The sequence below is a fragment of the Tarenaya hassleriana genome, unplaced genomic scaffold, assembly GCF_000463585.1.
Source record: "Tarenaya hassleriana unplaced genomic scaffold, ASM46358v1 Cleome50, whole genome shotgun sequence".
In the NCBI taxonomy this organism is placed as follows: domain Eukaryota; kingdom Viridiplantae; phylum Streptophyta; class Magnoliopsida; order Brassicales; family Cleomaceae; genus Tarenaya; species Tarenaya hassleriana.
The window spans coordinates 69,845-89,665 of record NW_010967708.1 but is presented as its reverse complement, the minus strand read 5'-3'; the positions used below and the strand labels follow the sequence as shown (position 1 = coordinate 89,665).

Here is a 19,821-nt window from a genome sequence, read left to right as displayed (position 1 = left end):
GATTTAGTGTATAATACTAGAATAGTCCTTCACAAAAATACGTTAATTATAATTAATCAGTGGTAATAATAATTACATCCTTTAATTTACTTTACTCGTTTTACTTGGGCCAAGGAGTCCGTCACGCTCCTCCGTCCTTCAGCAAACGGCGTGCAGCACATCGTTTTACCACTAAACCTACCGTTTTGATCGTACGACTGAGATCGAATCTGAGATATCTAATCCAACGGCTGTAATCAAACAGACATTTCCCCGTCCTCTGTCCTATATAAGACGTTAGGTGACGACATCTCGTTGTCTCTGCTCTGAAACCAAAACCCTCGAACTCTCTTCGTCCTCATCGCCTCTCTCTCTCTCTCTAGATCTACTCTATGGCGACCATTGCTGCTGTCAAAGCTAGACAGATATTTGACAGCCGTGGAAACCCGACCGTCGAGGTTCGTTTCTTCGTCTTTTTTCCGTCCATTTTCTTACTCTCCGTTCGCTTTCCCGTTCTCCGATCGTTTTCTGTTTTGATTTTCCGTGGTAGATCTGTTTCTATGGTGGGTTTTAAGGTATATTGTTTTTGTTAGTTGAAATGCTATGTAAGCCATTGGTGGATTATTTTCTGGTTTTTGATTGATCATCGGTGTTTGATTTCTGTGGAAATAATCTACGATTATGATGGATGGATATTTTTTTTTGTTTTAATCGTCCGCGTGTTAATTTTGAAACAAAAACGATTTCTAGATGATGGAACTGGGAAGTTATTTGCGATAGATCTGCTTTAGATCCTCGTAGTTTTGGCTATAGGTATTAGGTACACTGTTTTCTTCTCCACCAGTTTATTTTAGGATTAAGACGGGTTTCTGTTGTCCGATCTCTTGTTTCTCATTGTTGTTGCTGATTGATCTGAACAAGGAAAGAGGACTAATTGTTACTGTACTCGCATGGTGATCTCTTAGGTCGATGTTGTCTTATCCAGCGGTTTCAAGGTCACTGCTGCTGTTCCGAGTGGAGCTTCTACTGGTATGTTACTCTGAATTCCATTTCAGTTGTCTTGCGTATAGTTTCATTTGTAATTTATATGATCCTGCTGCTTGTATTGCTATGGTTAATTGAATTCAGTCTTTGTGGAACTATGTTATTGATTGTTGTTTAAACTTATTTTGATTGTCCCCTAGGAATCTACGAGGCCCTTGAATTGAGGGATGGAGGGTCTGACTACCTTGGAAAGGGTGTCTCAAAGGTTTGATTTTTCGTGATTATGTTGTTTTGTTTTGAAAGAATAATATTATGTACGGTTTTGTTTGACTTGTTCAGTGTTGTTGATGTCTATAGGCTGTGAACAATGTCAACTCAATTATCGGTCCAGCATTGATTGGCAAGGTCAATCCTCATTTCTAATTCTATTACTCTTCCTGTTCTAAGCATGTTTTCTTAACTGCTGCTTGCTAATGGTTTTAGAGAAGTGAATGCGGGTCATGTGACTCATTTGGCGATTCTTTTTGCTTCTTGCAGGACCCGACTCAGCAGACTGCTATTGACAACTTCATGGTTCACGAACTTGACGGAACCCAGAATGAGTGGGGTTGGTGCAAACAAAAGGTGCTTTAGGAAAACTTCTTTGTCGTGATTGCTTATGCATTCAGAAAGCATGTGAATTCTGACCAGATTGCTTTATGTGTTTGTTTTTTCAGCTCGGAGCCAATGCTATCCTTGCCGTGTCTCTTGCTGTCTGCAAAGCTGGTGCTGCTGTTAAAGGCATCCCTCTCTACAAGGTAAATGCTCTGTGCATTAACTTTCTCATAGCCACAAAGGACAGAACAGAGTTACTTAAGCTGTCAGGTTTTCTTGTTTGGATGTTTTTAAGGTTTTTGTATCGTTTCTGGTTGCAGCACATTGCCAACCTTGCTGGCAACTCGAAGTTGGTGTTGCCAGTTCCTGCCTTCAATGTCATCAACGGTGGATCCCATGCAGGAAACAAGCTTGCTATGCAGGCATGCCCCTTTTAATTCTGTTATACTAAAATGTACTCCTACAAGATTCTTGATCACATTTCTGATATGAATCTGATGTTTACAGGAGTTCATGATTCTTCCGGTTGGAGCCTCATCTTTCAGTGAAGCCATGAAAATGGGTGTGGAAGTTTACCACAACTTGAAGGTGAGTAAAAGGAAACGTGGTGTTTGATTCTTAATTTTTTAAATCATTACTCTTATTCCGACTCTTATTGGCTAAGAGAAGGATTTGTCGACCAATTCCGCAGATGAACATGCAATGCTTAAACATTTCACACTTCCTTCTTTCTAAGCTAACTATCTCCCCATTCTAATTTTATCACCCAGTCTGTGATCAAGAAGAAGTATGGTCAGGATGCAACAAACGTCGGTGATGAGGGAGGCTTTGCACCAAACATTCAGGTTAAACCTTAGGTTTTTTTTATCCACTGGCTGTTGTTTCAGTTTCCACCTCACTTTCTAATTCTCCTAATGTAATCTCCTTTTTGTAAGTTCAGGAGAACAAGGAGGGTCTTGAATTGCTCAAGACTGCCATCGAGAAGGCCGGTTACACTGGCAAGGTCCGTCTTCTTTTTCACCTTAATGGTTTAGTTATGCCTGCACGTGAACAATCGGGCTCAAGTCATAGTTTCCCATTGTCTTTTCCAGGTTGTCATCGGAATGGATGTGGCTGCATCCGAGTTCTACGGATCAGACAAGACCTACGACTTGAACTTCAAGGAAGAGGTGAGACTTCCCTTTCAGAGAAGAACAAGAAGAAAGAATTCGGCTTTTAGTACTTAGCTTCTTTACTTTGCTGTCTATTTTGCAGAACAATGATGGTTCTCAGAAGATCTCGGGAGACGCTCTCAAGGACTTGTACAAGTCCTTTGTTTCGGAGTACCCAATTGTGTCCATCGAGGACCCATTTGACCAAGATGACTGGGAACACTATGCCAAGATGACTGCCGAGATTGGAGACAAGGTCCAGATCGTCGGTGACGATCTGCTGGTCACTAATCCCAAGGTCGGTATTGTTAGACTCTCACCATCTAGGGATTTCGATTAATTTAATCATTTAAGTACTTTAGTTATTTAGATAATATTTTCGGATATTTTGGGGTAGATTTGGTATCTTGAGATTGTCTTATATTCTAAGACTATTGCTTATTGTAACCCCTATAAAAGGAGTAGTTTTCCGAGGTTAAATACTATTTAAAATTGTATTTCGGTTTTTGAACCCTGTTATCTACCCCGACCTTGCTTTGCATTGATATCTTTTTCGGTTTTGCAGAGGGTTGAGAAGGCGATCAAGGAGAATACCTGCAATGCTCTCCTTCTTAAGGTAACGTAAATGCATACATATCCCGAGACCCTAATTGAAATCATCGAAGAAAAGTACTGAATCTTTTTAACAAACAGGTTAACCAAATCGGGTCAGTGACTGAAAGTATCGAGGCAGTGAAGATGTCAAAGAAAGCAGGGTGGGGCGTGATGGCCAGCCACCGAAGTGGTGAGACCGAAGACACTTTCATTGCTGACCTCTCCGTTGGCTTGGCCACTGTAAGTCTTTGACAACAAAACCCGTTTACAAAAACTCGGTATACGATTCTCTCCGATTCTCGGTTTCTCATTGTACCCGCCTTTTCGATCCTCGTTCAGGGCCAAATCAAGACTGGAGCACCGTGCAGATCCGAGCGTCTCGCCAAATATAACCAGGTTTATATCCATCCCTGAACCACAATTATTTATTTACTTTTTGTTTAAAGTTTACATCCATAATCTTTAGGGGTGACCATTTCATCGTAACAGAAAATAATACATAATCGAATCTGAATCGAATTCTATACAAATATTGAATAAGTATGATTTCTCTAAAACCTAACCCGAACCGAATATAAAAAGTAATCGAAAAAAAATTTCTATATAAAATTTGTATTTTTATTAATAGAAACCGGATTGGAGCTGGTACGATGATTATGGACCAACAAGATTGAATACTTACTTTGGTATATGCATATGTAAATGTGTGCAGCTGTTGCGTATTGAGGAGGAATTGGGAGCAGAAGCAGTGTACGCAGGGGCCAACTTCCGCAAACCCGTGGAGCCTTACTGAATGTAAGGACTTGGAAACAAAAATCTTAGCTTTTTTAAAATAACGAACACTCTCGAGAGGGACTTTGAGTTTTTTTTTTTTGGGAAAGATTATGTAAACTCTTTATCTGCAATGCCGCTGCCTTTTATTGGACAGCTTCTGTTATTTATATAAAAGTTTTGTGATCTTTGATCTCATAAAAAAAGTTTGGTTAATCATTGGAAAATGGGCATTTAATCCAAAGTATGAGGATGTCTTTTGGAAAGTATATGTTATTAAACATTGTTTTAGTTTTTTCTTAGTGTGTGTGTGTGTGCTTAGGGGATGGGGCTGGAGTCAGGTTAACAAAGAAAGTTGGGATTTTGATTAGCATTTGATTGTTTTGGTTTTATAAGAGTTTTAAGTTCATGTTGATGTTAGTTATATATTTATATGCCAACCCAATTCATTAACAATCCATTTGAAGATTATATAGCTCGGATTAAACCAATTAGATCGATTAAAGTTAGATATGATTATGCATAAATGATATATTACAATACATCATACAATAATGAAATTATATTATAAATCTAATTGATATATATTAGTTATTTTATTTTTTGTAAAAAAAAAATTAAATTTTTTAAACGAATCTAAAAAAACACTAAACTTTTTTAGTGATCTAAAAAATACATGAATTTTTCTGCGATTATAAAAAAAATATTGAACTTTTTTAGTGAAAAAAAAATATATAAACTTTTTTCGATTGTAAAAAAAACTAAGTAAAATAATCTGACGTGTTTACATTTTTTTATACCACATCAGTTATTTTGCTTATTTTGACAATCGTATAAGAGTTAAGTGTTTATTTTGTCAAACTTAAAAAGTTTAATGTTTATTTTATAAAATAAAAAGTTCAGTACTTTTTGTTGTAATTTGAAAATTAAGTGTTTTTTTAAGGATTTTTCTTATAATATATCATTCTTTTATATAGATGTGTTTTTCTTTATACAATTGTTATTTTATACTTTTTTTTATTTTCCAATTATTTTTATATTTGATTTGAGTTAAAAAAAATTAACTTTGGAGAAATTATACTTAAATTTTATATCGAATGATAATTATTCCGTGATTTTTATTTTATACTTTTTTTATTTTTCAGTTATTTTAATATTTGATTTGAGTTAGAAAAAATTTACTTTAGAGAAATTATACCTAAATTTTATATCGAATGATGTTTTAGAAAAACAAAGTAACCATCAGACCACAAGAGTTTTTCATTTCAAATAAAACATCTGTTGGTGTCTCATATCATATCTGGTTGAACACAAAGTACAAAACTGAAAAAAATGAAATAAAACGAAAAACAGAAAAAGATAAAATGCAGGCTGTGGGGTTCGAACCCACGCGCACTTATGTGCAGAAGATCTTAAGTCTTCCCCCTTAACCTCTCGGGCAAACCTGCCTGCTTCGATTAGGAAGAATATTTAATAAGCTACAATGATGTAACCTTCTATTCCAAAGTTTTATTTCTTACGTATAATAGTTTGATTATACAAAAAAAAAAAAAAGTCCCACAAATGAGACATTATCAAAAATACCTTTGGCCAAAACACTTTAACCCAGATTCTCACCAACTAACATCTACTTCATCCATTACCTTATAATTATGAACTACTTATATTATGCTTTTTACGTAATTTAATTTATATATACCTATTAGGAGTGGACAAAATATCCGAAAAAACTGAACCGATCCGTTATTCGATTTGTATTCGAATCAAAAATTCGAATATCCGGAATTTACAGATCGGATACGGATATTTACAAATCAGATAAAAAATAGATTATATATTTTATTTGTATTTGAATTTGTTATTTAATTTTAATTCAAATTTTTATGACATATTAAGTCGGATACAAATTTCTGCATATATCCGTGGTTTTTATGGATATCCGAAGTTACAGATATCCGAAAATTACGGGTCGGATACGGATAACAAAATCAAATATTTGTGCGGATCGGATACAATTTTCTCAAAAATACCGGATATCGGATCCGTACCCACCCCTAATACCTATTGTTTATCTTCTCAACCTTTCTCACTTATCTATTGGCGTGAATTATGGTGCAACTCTCGTGGGACAAAATAATCGAGATATATCATAGAAATCGCTGCAAAAACTGGTAAATTTGTTGGAATTAGGACCGAACCTGCATAATAGATGAGTTACGACCCAACTCATGGGCAAAGGATCATGTTCCAATCTATAACTCTTTTAAGGCCTAAATCACCATTTGCCTTGGGCAAGCATACTGCGTTCCAAGAAACTTTAGCTCATTTGGCAAAATTAGTGACGCCACTCCATAAGAATGTTGAACACATTTTGTATGTCTCTAGCACACTTACTTAGAATTATAAAAGTCACTTATTTGGAATTATAAAAGTCGAAGCTCAAAAATTTCTGACACTGTAGATCACCGATTTTATCAGCTGCAACCGACCTGTAAACGACAAGTGTCTCGCTGTCCAAGAGCTAAGGCTACCTCGGATTGTGTCCCGTAAGGCTGCACACTCCGTATCCCGTAGTTTGAACATATTCAAGAGAAGACCAAGGTAACATAGAGGTAGGGAGGAGTGTGCAATATCGAGCCGCTGAGCAAGCGTAGCCACTGCGACACCATCATTCCCATCCAAGAGGAGGCTAGTCTTGGCCCTGTTGAGTTTCAGCCCTGAAACATGATATAGAAATCTTCAAAGACAGCGAGTATTGCTGATAAGGACCTGCAAGAGCTTAAAAAAAGACCAATATATCATCAGCGAAGCATAAATGAGTGATGATGAGTGGAGAGCGACGTTTAGATGGGAGAGAGATGCTGCCATCTCTGACAGTTGTGTTTAATAACCTAGAGAGAACGTCCATGACAATCACGAAAAACCTTATAGTCTCGCCATTAAAGGATATGGAGTAGGTGGAAGTGGAGATGCATTCTTTTATCCAGGTAAAAAAGACTTGAGGGACTTCCATGACATGAAGAATAACCAGAATAAGGTCCCAATGGACGGTGTCGAAGGCCTTGCTCAAATCCACTTGGATCAGGCCCTTTTTCGGCCTTCCCCAGTAGCTAAAATCCGAGACCAATTCGATGGTCAAGAGTTGATCGCGACGCAGACGAAGATAGAATAGAATTTTAAAGTAAGTGTTGGTACCCATCTTTTATTAGAAAAATTTTGGGTATTTATCCATATCTTTTAAGTTCCCGTTTTTGTAACATGAAATCAAATTTATCGGATTTGGATACGAATATTAAAAAATAATTAGATATATCTACATCCGACATATACCTGAGTTTAATCAAAAAAGACATATATGACGCCAGTTTTAGCTATCCTTCATCATTTTTTGGAAGAGTGTTGATTCCTGAATCTGAATCTGGACATCGAAAAATAAAGAAAGTGATGAAAAGACAATGACGACGATTGACTGTTCTAATGCACCGACCGGTGATTATCCAATAATGACAACGACGGTAAACAAGGAGAAATGAAACAAACGAAAAAGCACATGAACCAGTCTTTTTAATGTCTTTTTTTCAAAATCCTTTTTAGTTGTAACTAAATCCTTCTATTAATTGAAAAATATATATAATTTTACCTTCAATTTTTATTCATGATTTCTTAACGCAAAAATCTTAAATAAGAAATAAAATCAAAGAAATTTTTATAATATATTGGGATATATAAGTGCTAAAAATACAAGATAACCTGACCTACAAATTTAAATTACTTGAATAACCAATTTCAAGATAGTTTTGCCCGACCCGTACTTTATTCAAAGAATAATATTCTTACTGCAAAGGAAAGATGGACGGTATTCTCGTTGTCTAAAAAAACAAAAAAAAACATTATATATTATCAATGTCTAATCCTCTCATTCCTATTTTTAGGAATATCAAATTAGAAAGGAAAAATGATATTTCTCTATACAAATTTAACAAAATTTAACTTTTTCGTACACATATTTTTAATTTGACAAAAAAACTACACTTAAATTCAAAATTTTTCCAAATATCTACACGAATTATTAAAATTAACAATAATTACATATATAATCATCATTTTCGTTAAAATTTTTTGAAATCTGTTAACTAATACATTAGTTAGGTAATTATTGTAACATCAATGCATTAGTTAACAAAATCTGAAAAATTTTAACATAAATGATAATTATATATATAATTACTGTTAATTTTAACAATTCGTATAAATATATGAAAAATTTTGAATTCAAATATAATTTTTTGTCAAATTAAAAAAACGTATATGAAAAAGTCATATTTTATTAAATTCATGTAGAAAAATGTTATTTTTCCAATTAGAAATTAGAAAATTTCAGGGCTAATATTCTGATTAGATGATTAATAAAATAACCAGGGAACAAATAAATTACATAAAAGATGCAACAATTAGAAAAGGAATAATCAATAAAAAAATTATGTAGACTAAGACTATTAACAAAATATCATAAATTAATATTTTAAAATATAAATAATTAAATATTTTTAATTTTTTAATTTTAAAATGATCAACAAGCGCGCCTTAATAACGAATTTTTTGAAAAGACGTTGAAGACGAAACTTTTTCCACCAACCAAACGGGTTCGCGCGCTAGATGGAAGTCTAGAGTACCGAACGGCTACCATACCTTATGACACCTCACATTTTAATGTGTATAAAGCCTTTAACTGTACGTCATCTTTATCGGAAGCCAAAGTTTTTTTTGTTTTTTCTGTTTTACTTTCGTGTACTCTTCTCTCTCTCACTTCTTCATTTCCAAGACAGAAGAAGACGGTGGGCGATGCTCTTATCGCCACAACCACCACGGGGAGACACAGAGATCAATCACTCTGTCCGATTACTACCTGATCCTTTGACATTGTAAATTTAATTTCATTTTCTTTTTCTATGTTTGTGAATTAAATCTTTTGTTTTTAACCAAACGAGCTCATCGTTTTTCTTTCTTGCGTCTTTGGGGCTAATTCGATTTTCACTCCACCCAAGTGAGAGACCTCCTGAGATCTCCTAAACCTAGAAAAAAATGGATCTAAATCCTATGAACTGACAAATCAAATATTCACGCTATTGTTTTTTTTTTTACTTTTTTGCTGGTATCTTCTATTTCCTAATTTCCTTTCTCTACAGGCAAATTCATTTTCCGGTACCGGAGAAGAATCCGGTGAAGGAAGAGTAAGAGCCAAAAAGAGAGAGAAAAGCTATGGAGAAACAAGGGTTTGAAGGAAACAGCACCCAATCACCATGGATTCCGCAGACACCTATGAGACAGATCTACAAAAAGACCAAAGAAAACAGAGAAGAGAGGTACAGTACCTGGGCTCTGCCTTGATTTCGGAAGAGATTTCATCTATTGCATGTTAGAAACAGGGATGAAATGCTTATGTAATGATGACGTCATCCGTGACGCACACGCAGGAGAGGGTTTCCTTCGGTTGCGGTTGTGAACATGTCGGAGTTGGACCACTTGCCTTCTGGCGATCTCTTGGCTCTGGCAAATACTGCTTCCTTTGCGTACCACGGATCCATGCCATGGACTCACCATGGAAGTCAAGAGGCGGCTATGTCACAGCTCATGAAAGAACATTCTTCATGTAAGAGATGAACACTGCTACTTTTGACAAAATTCATTGGTAAAAGTGTTTATACGCATTTTCATGTTAATAACCGTACAGTTGTCTGTAATGGAAATGGGTATATGGTACATACGTAGATATGGAAGAGCAGGTTAGTTAGTACCTCTTTTCCAGTGCCTCTAACTAAGTCATTGCAGATGGACAGCAACATGCAGGCAACAAGATTTCCGAGGGAGGAGGCTACTTTAATTTTTTTCCCATGGTACGGGAAACGCCAGGAGGAAATCCAGAGCCGAAGGAAAGAGCTGATGAAGCAGCCACTGGTTCAAGAGAATCACAATGCATCACCGAAAACTGGGAGCCTGTTTCCGAGTTGTCACTTACTGCTGCTGCTGCTGCTACTACTGCTTCAGTGACTGGCGAGTTGAGTAACAAGAACGAGAACGAGAATGGAGTCAGTCAGGGCATTGAACATATCAAAACTCCGGAAAAGCCAAAGAGGAGAAAGCACCGGCCAAAGGTTATTAAAGAAGCTAAACCGAAGAGAGAGCCTAAACAGAAAAATCCCCGAGCGAGAACTCCGAAACCGGCAGATGGTCAAGAGAAGCGGACAGCTAAGAGGAAGTATGTGCGGAAGAAAGGAGTCGATAAGGGCTCTGAATCACAACCACTTAAAGCAGCTGAGGCGGAATCAGCAGATGCAGAAACTTCCAATCGTGCGAAGAAATCATGCAGACGGGCCTTGGATTTCGAAGACACGTTTCCGGAACACGGAAATGAATCAAATCTGAATACAGATGTGCAGAGTGAAGGCTGTCGCGATGGAGAAAACCAATTGAAGACAGCCAGGAGAGAAGCTGTTGCACACAATAGGCAGGTAGATGGTTCGCCTTCTGAAAACCAAGTGCCGAACACGCCATTGCCAAGCAAGAGTAAACCCAAACAAAGGAAAAGGAATTCCTCCCGAGAAAAGAAGCAAGTAGACAATGGTACCAATGTCGGGAAATTTCATCATGGCCCGGCATTCATCCCTCACTTCACAGCGCAATACACCAACTCTGTTTTCAGTAACCCTGTGCACAGGCAAGGAAAAGAATCAGCAAGCGGAAATCTAACAGTGAATTCCACCCGTGAGACAGATCTATCTGGAATTCAGTACGACAACTTACACGACTACCAGAATATGTCTTGGTTGTATTTCCTAAACATGGAACAGAAAAAGATCACTCCCGGCGACCAAGGTTCTGCCATGTCGAGCACATCATGTTCTGTATCAGGGGCACACAATATGGTTGGCCAAGTTTCAGCGTCAAACACTAATTGCTACAGTTTCAACAGAGTCCATAATCCTGAGTCAATTGTAAGCTTTGATCAGAAAGAAACTTCGACAAAAAAAAGATCTACTACAATCAATCCTCGATTGACGGGTTTGGCGTCTATTGATAAATTCATAGAAGATAAATCGAGTAAATTATCTGGGCAGTTGCCGACAGCGTATGATAGCAGAGGACAAAGAAATACAGAAGCTGTTCCTGAGATGCAATTGTCAGTGAACAAAAAGAGGCGAACCAAAAAGCAGAAGTCAGGACAAATGAACCAGGAAATCTTTCTCCAAAATCATTACCAGTTTTCATCTTCAGCCACTGGTAAGTTGGGATCATTAAAAGCAAGCAATTCTAATTGCAGTATCATTTCTCCATGAAATCTAATGCATTTAGACTAAAGCACTGACCACGTGACTTTCCTGCAGGTATTCCACCAGATGAACTTTGGAAACAGAAGTTCTCAATCGAGGCAATCACCGAGCAACTGCGTATAGTCGACATCAACAGGACGGCGAGTGCATATGCTTCGTACCAAGAGAATGCTCTTGCTCCTTACACTATGAGAATCCAAGAGAATAATGCTCTTGTACTCTATGGGGGCGATGGAACAATTGTCCCTTACATGAGTTCTCGAACTCTGGCTAGAAAACAACGCCCACGGCCTAGAGTACAGCTAGATGACGAGACCAATAGAGTCTGGGAACTTTTGATGGAAAATGTCAATAATGATGGCATTAACGGAACGGATGACAAAACGACAAAATGGTGGGAGGAAGAACGGAGAGTATTTAAAGGACGTGCAGATTCATTCATAGCACGCATGCATCTTGTTCAAGGTAACAATGCAATGCCCTAGACGTACTTATAGCTCTCAAATTCACACTATAGATGGAAAATAAAACAACACAAGGTTCTACCTCACTGATCCAAAAAAAGGAGAAACTTGATCAAAACGTACTACATGCACTGCAAAATTTAGCTCAAATAACAAAGAACAAATTTGCAAGTATATGAAATGACAGCTTAAAGGTGAAACATGATCCTGAAAACTTAACTACACTTTGGAAAAGAAAGGATTAGATGCACTGTTCAATCATGATCTTCAATGTTATGATTACTGTGTAGAAGATAGAGTTTAGCAATTAGCACTAATTACTTTTCTTTTGCAGTTATGTTTTAGCTAAAACTTGTAACTATGCATGTTTTTGCAATAGGGGATCGACGATTCACACCTTGGAAGGGATCGGTCGTTGATTCTGTTGTTGGAGTGTTTCTCACTCAAAATGTCTCCGACCATCTTTCCAGGTAACAATCTCTTTGTGAGATATATACCTAATTATAGAAGAGTAAACTCAAGAAATTCACAAGTCAAGTTCTATTTCTTTTTTTTGTAGTTCTGCTTTCATGTCAATTGTTGCACGATTTCCCGCCCAAGCAAGCAACATAAACCTTGAAGAGGGAACAAGCTTGATACCTCGGGAACCAGTTATCTACTTCGACTCTGAAGAATCTATGTCAACCCGACCCATAGGTAATCAGAACTCAATTACCGAAGACAATGTTCAGCATAAAGAAGAAAAAGAGTCTGTGAACAGTGGTGAAACCTCTAGAAGCAGTAGCGAGATTGCCAGCTCAACCCATGAAGCAATTGGCAAGGTCACAAATTCCTCAGTGATCATTTCAGAAGCATGCTCTGATCCAAATCCAAAAATCTCAAGCATGGAAGTTAATAGGAGAGATCAGACATTCCTCATTGAAGACTGCATGCCAACCCGAGATCCGTTGCCGTGTGAAGATTCTGTATTCACATCTCAAAGTACCATGGTTTCTGTTGCTTCTCAAGATATAGACAGAATGGGATCATGTTCAGTGAGCCAATCAAAAGGAGAAGACTGGGGGAAAATCTTTAAAATGAATGGCCCTATCTCCTTTATGGAGCTTTTGCAGTTGGCAGGAACTCCCCGGCCACAAGGCCAAGGAAGTGATAATAACCTAACTAGTACTGTCACAATGGAAAAGCAGATCCACATCCAGAAAAATTCGCATGGCTACCGAAGTCAAAGTGCTGAGGATTCAAACTATCCTAGAAGCTCTGCAGGATTACCAAAGACATCTCCTGGGAACAGTAGCTCACAATTTGTTTCAGGAGAATCGGAAGTTAAGAGTTGCAAGGCATCCAAAGGGCAGGTACGATCTCCTGATGCAAGTAATGAACCAAGTTGCGGCTATCAACAAGACAGGGTTGTTGAAGCTTGCCACCGATCTGAGATGCCTGAAAACCCTGGAACCTTTCATTCCAAAGCTAATATACAAAACAAACAAAAAGTGGAGTTTGCCAATTTGATTGACACTTCAAGAGCAATTCCGGACGTTACTGAAAGCATAAGTTCGCTTGACAACCAAGTAGGTCAACAAAGGGCGCCAGATATGGACTTGAACCAGCGAGGTGACTCATCTGGTACAGAGTTTAATCTGAAGAATAATGCTAACCCAAAATCAAGAAGACAAAAAGTCTTAAACAAGAAAAAAGATGAGTTCGATTGGGATAGTTTACGAAGAGAAGCTGCAGCTAAGGCAGGGAAAAGAGAAAGAACATCAAGGACAATGGATTCTGTGGACTGGGAAGCAGTAAGAACAACAAATGTTGATACGGTTGCCAATGCAATCAAGGAACGAGGAATGAACAATGTTCTTGCCGGACGTATTCAGGTACAGTTTTTATTTCAAAATGTTCTGTATGCAGGGCTTTGGGTTGATGATTCTGACCATCAAAATAATCCAGGACTTCCTTACTCGAGTGGTTAGAGACCATGGGAGTATTGATCTTGAATGGCTGAGAGATGTTCCACCTGACAAAGCAAAGTGAGTTTGTAAGGAAAATAAATCAATATTTCTATCTGTTTCCTAGGAATACTACTTTAACAGTGCAATTGATATTACATCCTCATGTATTGCTCAAATGATATGCTTTCCTGCAGAGAATATCTTCTAAGCTTTAGAGGATTAGGCCTAAAAAGTGTGGAGTGTGTGAGGCTTTTAACGCTACACCATCTTGCCTTTCCGGTATGTCAACAATGTTTTGCCCAATGTGAAGTAACTGTACTGTGGACTTAGGCTGTAATTGTTAACAGGTTGACACTAACGTCGGGCGCATAGCCGTTAGGCTGGGATGGGTGCCCCTTCAACCACTACCTGAGTCGCTTCAATTGCATCTTCTAGAACTGTAAGTATTTTACCAAAAAAAAGGTCCTTTCCAGAAATGTTACTGACTTATGCATGTACGTAATCATCGTAAGAATCCATCGGCTCTCTTCCAGGTACCCAATACTTGAATCGATTCAAAAGTACCTTTGGCCACGACTGTGCAAGCTTGACCAAAAAACACTGTAGGACTTCCGCTCTTGGTTATCGTTACACCTTTTACTAAGACCTCAAGGAAAAAGCCTCGTTACAATATGGTCATTAACTTAAATGCCTTATTTCCTGGCAGGTATGAGTTGCACTATCAGTTAATAACCTTTGGAAAGGTAAGTACCAAACAAGTGAACGAGCTATTTAAAACAAACTTGTATCTTTACCAATAAAATAAGTTGGACACTGAGGGTATCAACTTTGCTGCAGGTATTTTGTACAAAGAGCAGACCTAATTGCAACGCATGTCCAATGAGAGGAGAATGCAGACATTTTGCCAGTGCATTTGCAAGGTGCTAGATCATATACCATAAACTCTTCATGCTATTCTAAAAATTTACTTCTGCAGACAGATGCTAAAAAGTCTTTTTGCCTTGGCCTCTAAAGAAATAAACCTGAAAAAGTAAATAGATCAACAATCTAATATGTTGATGCAGCATGGAAACTGTTGAAGAAGATAAGTAAATTCACATCAGGATTAGTTTGTATTCTAATAAGTAGCTGAATTGATGCAAGCGTCAGAGAAGAGTCAATAATAACCTTAACATTTTTGCAGTGCAAGGCTTGCCCTGCCAGGAACAGAGGAAACGAGTATTGTGAGTGCAAATGCTAATAGAGCACCTGATCAGAACCAACCGGTGGCTGGTGATCAAGGACCTTTGTTTCTACCCGAGCCAGAACCAACCCAAAGAGACCAAGGGTCAGAAGACACCAGGCATCCTGAATCAACAAGCAGGGTTACTTGCTGTGAGCCAATCATCGAAGAACCATCATCACCAGAACCAGAACCAGAACCAGAACCCGTGCAAGTATCGCAAAAGGATATAGAAGATGCATTTTATAATGATACTGAAGAAATCCCAACACTCAGGCTAAACACAGATGCATTCACCAATAATTTGAAGGATATTATGCAGCATGGTAATATGTCAAAGGCCTTAGTTGCACTGACCGAACAAGTTGCATCTATTCCAATGCCCAAGCTTAAGAGTGTCAGCCAGCTAAGAACCGAACATCATGTGTAAGTGCATTATCTCTCTATTTTCTTTCCTTGGGTCCAAAGTACACTAGGAGCCATACAAGTCAGTCTCCCCTCAACATAAAAAACTAGAAATGACCATATGACTTCTATGGCAGAAATAGTGGACACCTATTGGCAATTTATCAATGCTTCAGTATATTTGGTCATCCACTAACCATTTCTGCATCTTCTTTTTTTTCCCTCAACGTCTTGCAGTTATGAACTTCCAGACTCACATCCTCTCCTAGTAGGGGTAAGCTAGAATACGACCAGATTCAGTATCTTTGGTCATACACATGCCACTGTCTATATTGAGACCCTTATTAGTTGTTCTTTCTACTGTTGTAGTTGGAAAAAAGAGAGCCTGATGACCCATGTTCTTATCTGCTTGCTATTTGGACACCAGGTGAGCTAGAATTATAAACAGGTCATGATGATATGTGCTTGCAAATCAGATATGAGATGCTTGAAAATCCATGAACATTCAAGTCATAACAATATAAGAAAATTTCTCCTATTATATGTTTCTACAACAGGTGAGACAGTCGATTCAATTCAACCACCAGAAAGCAAATGCAGTTCCCATGATAATGGTACACTGTGTAACGAGGAGACTTGCTTCTCATGCAACAGCACGAGGGAAGCAAGATCACATATTGTAAGAGGAACCATCTTGGTAAGAGCATGCATCCAATTAGTTTAACTCGAATCTACAATGTGAATTGTAGCAAATAATTGTATTGCATCTCTGCAGATACCGTGTAGAACAGCAATGAAGGGCAGTTTCCCTCTCAATGGAACATATTTCCAAGTTAATGAGGTACTATTTTCCAATATAACTCAAAACTGATTCTGCCATGAATCTGGGCTCATCGACTTGCACATGATTTGTTCTCTCGGTCCAGGTGTTTGCTGATCATGAATCTAGTCAGAACCCAATTGATGTTCCAAGGGATTGGATATGGAATCTATCAAGAAAGACTGTCTACTTTGGGACCTCTATACCCTCGATATTTAGAGGTACCACCTCTTCAACTGAAAACTAATGTTTCTGCGCCTAGAAAATTGATGTGCTAATTAACTGTTGTGCTAATTTTCAGGTTTGACAACAGAACGCATCCAGCATTGCTTCTGGAGAGGTATGCCACGTTCCTTATACTTTAACCCCTAGAGTTTAGTGGTGGCCCTAACCTATTCTCTAAGCTCTAACAGAGAGCCAATATTACCTTTAGAAAAGATAACCTTTAAGTTAGCAAGCAATCAGATGAAATATGACAAGGAACCCAACAAAGAAATGTAAGATCGACAACTTAACAATAGCTAAAAAAATGTTCAAGCAACTCTTCTTATGGGAAACACATGTGGGTAGTAATTTTTGAACTCACACAATCATTTTTACTACCAGTTTCATCAAGTAAATTTCCTCTGACTTTTTGTCCTAAGCTTAAAGCTTAATTTGCATTTGAAGCTATTAACATTCACACGTATGCAATGTGCAGGATATGTATGCGTAAGGGGTTTTGACCGGAAGACACGAGCACCCCGACCTCTAATCGCTAGACTGCATTTCCCAGTCAGTAAAATTGCGGGCAGGGGACGAGATAACCGGGCTAGCGCAGCTGACGGTAGGTAAATAGTAATATCCATAAGCTTTTTGTTCTAATGATAGCAAACGGAAAACCCAGTGTAAAATAAACATGGAAATGTAGCTAGCTACTGATGCGAACATCATATTTACCCTAGATTTTGTTATAGTTGAAATTCGATCTAGGCGTCTTACCTTGCAGCAAAATCATCAAAATCAAACAAAAATATGGGAAAATAATTTCATCAAAGAATCGCGAAATGACTCCACCGATGGACCATGGTTTATTTTCATGTATATAAAAAGGCAAACCAAAGTTATATAGATCGATTAACAAATTGTACGGACAAACACGACATATATAGTCACATGGATCATGAAAAACAGAATTATCACACAGCAACGGAAAGAAATCCGTATCGGGAAAGTTGAGATTACCTCAAATCCAGGTATTTCCTGAATCATGGCAACGAAGAATTTGAACCGACGAAGTAATGAAACTTCCCAAAAAAAAAAGGAGATCAGTGACAAATCATATCTCAGATCTTGTTTCCTTCTTTGTCCGATGCAAAATTGAAACGTCGGCATAATCTCGAGATGTAAAAAGGCGAAATCGATTTGAGCCTTGTCATGCATCTGCAGGCAAGAAACGATGAGCACGACCGGTTAACAAAAATGAACTAGCAGTGCACATGATCAAGAGGTTTCGCAATCCAGAAAACCCTCACCTTCATTTTCATGGAATTTGAATATGAATTCTCTCTCAACCAACAAAATGAATCTGTGAATATGCGTCGTATCAAATTGAAATCGATGAAATTGATCCGCAAATCCAAATTAATGATTTTTTCCGTAGAACTGCGACGAACAGAACGAAGAACCAGCAAATTTGAGTTAGAAAAAGAAAATACCTCTTCGTGGAGCACGGAGATGGACATCTATAGAGATCGGAGAGATAGAGAGAGATTTTGCCGCCATAAGATTACCATCAAATATCAACTTCTATTTCCCTCCCAATTTCATGTGGTGAATCAATGAGCTTTTTTTTATGGGCCTTATTATGGGTTCTTAAATATTTATTATTGGGCCTAAAACTCTTTTCTGTAACAAAATCTTTTTCTCTTGTTTCCCTCGCCTCCGTCTTCGGAAAAATCACCCAAATAACCCACTTGGGTCGCATCTATTTCAGTGTACACCACCGAAAAAAAAAAATTTCAATTTTAACCCACTTTTCGGTTGGAAAAGTCCGAAATACCTTTTTCGTTTTATTTTTTGCGACCTTATTACGACTAACATATAACTGATATACAACTAAAATAAGACAGATAATTTTTTTGCCACCTTTTTAAGAATCAATTGTAACTATATTTAGACTTAATTACGAAGTCGTAAAAAACCCTCCGTCTTCCTTTCTTTCCCCAAAATCACCAATAAAATCCCCAATCACAACCCGATGAGCTTCTGGTTCCTCTATTCATCTCCATCGCAGAGCTTCAGTGCTGAATTTCTCAGTTTTTGTCTTGTATTAGGGTTTATGACTAATCTGTAGCTCGAGCTGTTTGCTGTAGTGTTTTCAGCAGTTTTGTTCCCTGTACCGAGATTTTTTTTCGTGTAATGAGGATTTGATTTCTATGTGAATTGATTCTGCGAGAATTAGCGATAGATATTAGTTCCCGTTTGTGTTCTCGTTACTTTGTATGGTTATTGAAATGGATAATTTGCGTAGACCGTTTGATAGATCCAGAGATCGCCCTATGAAGAAACTGCGCTTGACTGAGGAACCGATTCGGCCTCCGAACCCGAACACGCGGCAGTATTGGACACAAACCGCTCGGCTCCGTGTCCGTACCGCCGTGTCGAGATTTTGAGTCGGAGGTAGAGGCGGGGGCCAATAGGAGTGACTCGAGCCGCGAGGCGTATCAGCCCCAGCTGGTGAATCCACACCACGAGCTCGTGCGCCAGTACAAGCCGGCACTCGCGGAGCTCATTTTCAATTCGAAGCCCATAATAACGAACCTAACGATAATCGCAGGACATAATCTTCATGCTGCGAAGGCCGTCGTGTCCACGATTTGCAACAACATCCTAGAGGTGAACACCCATTTTTTATGCACACTATTATAGTAGCTGGTATATGTTGCCTGTTCGTTCTTTCGAGATTCATGTTGATCAATTGTAATGGGATACAGTGAAAAAGGGTGGTCTAAATTGTAATTGTTAAACTTGGGGTTCAATGAAAAATTTTGAATTTTGAAGTAACCCTAATTTCTTTTTGTGTGATTCATATGGTTTATCTTCTTTTACCCAAATTCATATGATCATTCAGGATTAAGCTATAATCTTTGCCATCTTATGTATACTATTATGTAAATGCTACATATTATCCCAAGCTTGCTGGTGCTGATGCAACCCTGTTACTGTCCATGTTAACATTCAAAATGCCGACTTCTGCTTTTCATATGTCATATCGAATTTTCTCTGAGAATTATGGAATTGTGTCAATGTATCTGATGCTTTGTCAGCTGGCAAGATGTTCTCAGGTTTCCACTCTGCATCAAATGTTACTTTTATTTTTATGTAAAAATAGTACTCTGGGGAGAGGTTAATGATAAGTTTGTAAAAGATAAACTCAAAGTTGTATTCACCAAAACAGTAATTACAACAAAAAACAGAGGTTACTCTCCCTTTCCAGATCCAAAAACATGAACTCCCAAAACCCCAAAATGCTAATACTTAAGGGCCAAGTTCAGCGACAAAGATGCTGATATGGCATT

The 19,821-nt window shown here is 37.9% G+C and overlaps 4 protein-coding genes and 1 non-coding gene across 7 annotated transcripts; 2 read left to right on the top strand and 3 right to left on the bottom strand.

Annotated features, from left to right (window-relative positions):
* The first annotated feature begins 299 nt into the window (after positions 1-299).
* Positions 300-4,261, top strand: LOC104827486 (bifunctional enolase 2/transcriptional activator). Its single transcript, XM_010560658.2, has 16 exons — positions 300-437; positions 945-1,008; positions 1,164-1,228; positions 1,321-1,368; positions 1,501-1,587; positions 1,680-1,760; positions 1,878-1,979; positions 2,065-2,145; positions 2,328-2,402; positions 2,498-2,560; positions 2,649-2,726; positions 2,812-3,006; positions 3,274-3,324; positions 3,402-3,542; positions 3,642-3,698; positions 4,015-4,261. The coding sequence occupies exons 1-16, from the start codon at positions 372-374 to the stop codon at positions 4,093-4,095; spliced, it is 1,335 nt and encodes a 444-aa protein (XP_010558960.1). The 5' UTR covers positions 300-371; the 3' UTR covers positions 4,096-4,261.
* A 1,177-nt stretch (positions 4,262-5,438) lies between these two features.
* TRNAL-UAA lies at positions 5,439-5,521 on the bottom strand. The gene has a single exon. It is a non-coding gene; the product is annotated as a tRNA-Leu (tRNA).
* A 909-nt stretch (positions 5,522-6,430) lies between these two features.
* LOC104827482 lies at positions 6,431-9,540 on the bottom strand. 2 transcript variants are annotated; one of them, XM_010560654.1, is made up of 2 exons: positions 9,446-9,540; positions 6,431-6,790 (listed from the first exon to the last, which is right to left on the bottom strand). In XM_010560654.1, exons 1-2 carry the CDS (start codon positions 9,477-9,479, stop codon positions 6,513-6,515), a joined length of 312 nt encoding a protein of 103 aa, XP_010558956.1. In that variant the 5' UTR covers positions 9,480-9,540; the 3' UTR covers positions 6,431-6,512. The 2 variants fall into 2 exon arrangements, 1 of the variants encoding a protein (XP_010558956.1); XR_773912.1 differs by lacking the exon at positions 6,431-6,790 and adding an exon at positions 7,396-7,491.
* LOC104827483 (protein ROS1) lies at positions 8,817-17,236 on the top strand. 2 transcript variants are annotated; one of them, XM_010560655.2, is made up of 21 exons: positions 8,817-8,995; positions 9,260-9,436; positions 9,548-9,723; positions 9,903-11,351; positions 11,456-11,866; positions 12,245-12,335; positions 12,425-13,739; positions 13,813-13,892; positions 14,009-14,093; positions 14,162-14,253; positions 14,348-14,416; positions 14,521-14,557; positions 14,652-14,734; positions 14,998-15,462; positions 15,679-15,715; positions 15,811-15,868; positions 15,999-16,138; positions 16,217-16,282; positions 16,368-16,482; positions 16,563-16,601; positions 16,962-17,236. In XM_010560655.2, exons 2-21 carry the CDS (start codon positions 9,333-9,335, stop codon positions 17,093-17,095), a joined length of 5,046 nt encoding a protein of 1,681 aa, XP_010558957.1. In that variant the 5' UTR covers positions 8,817-8,995; positions 9,260-9,332; the 3' UTR covers positions 17,096-17,236. The 2 variants fall into 2 exon arrangements, with proteins under 2 accessions (XP_010558957.1, XP_010558958.1); XM_010560656.2 differs by lacking the exons at positions 8,817-8,995; positions 9,260-9,436 and having other exon boundaries at positions 9,632-9,723; positions 9,911-11,351.
* Positions 13,795-18,046, bottom strand: LOC104827485. Its single transcript, XM_010560657.1, has 4 exons — positions 17,959-18,046; positions 17,776-17,828; positions 17,486-17,683; positions 13,795-13,879 (listed from the first exon to the last, which is right to left on the bottom strand). The coding sequence occupies exons 1-4, from the start codon at positions 18,023-18,025 to the stop codon at positions 13,832-13,834; spliced, it is 366 nt and encodes a 121-aa protein (XP_010558959.1). The 5' UTR covers positions 18,026-18,046; the 3' UTR covers positions 13,795-13,831.
* Between the last annotated feature and the right edge of the window lie 1,775 nt (positions 18,047-19,821).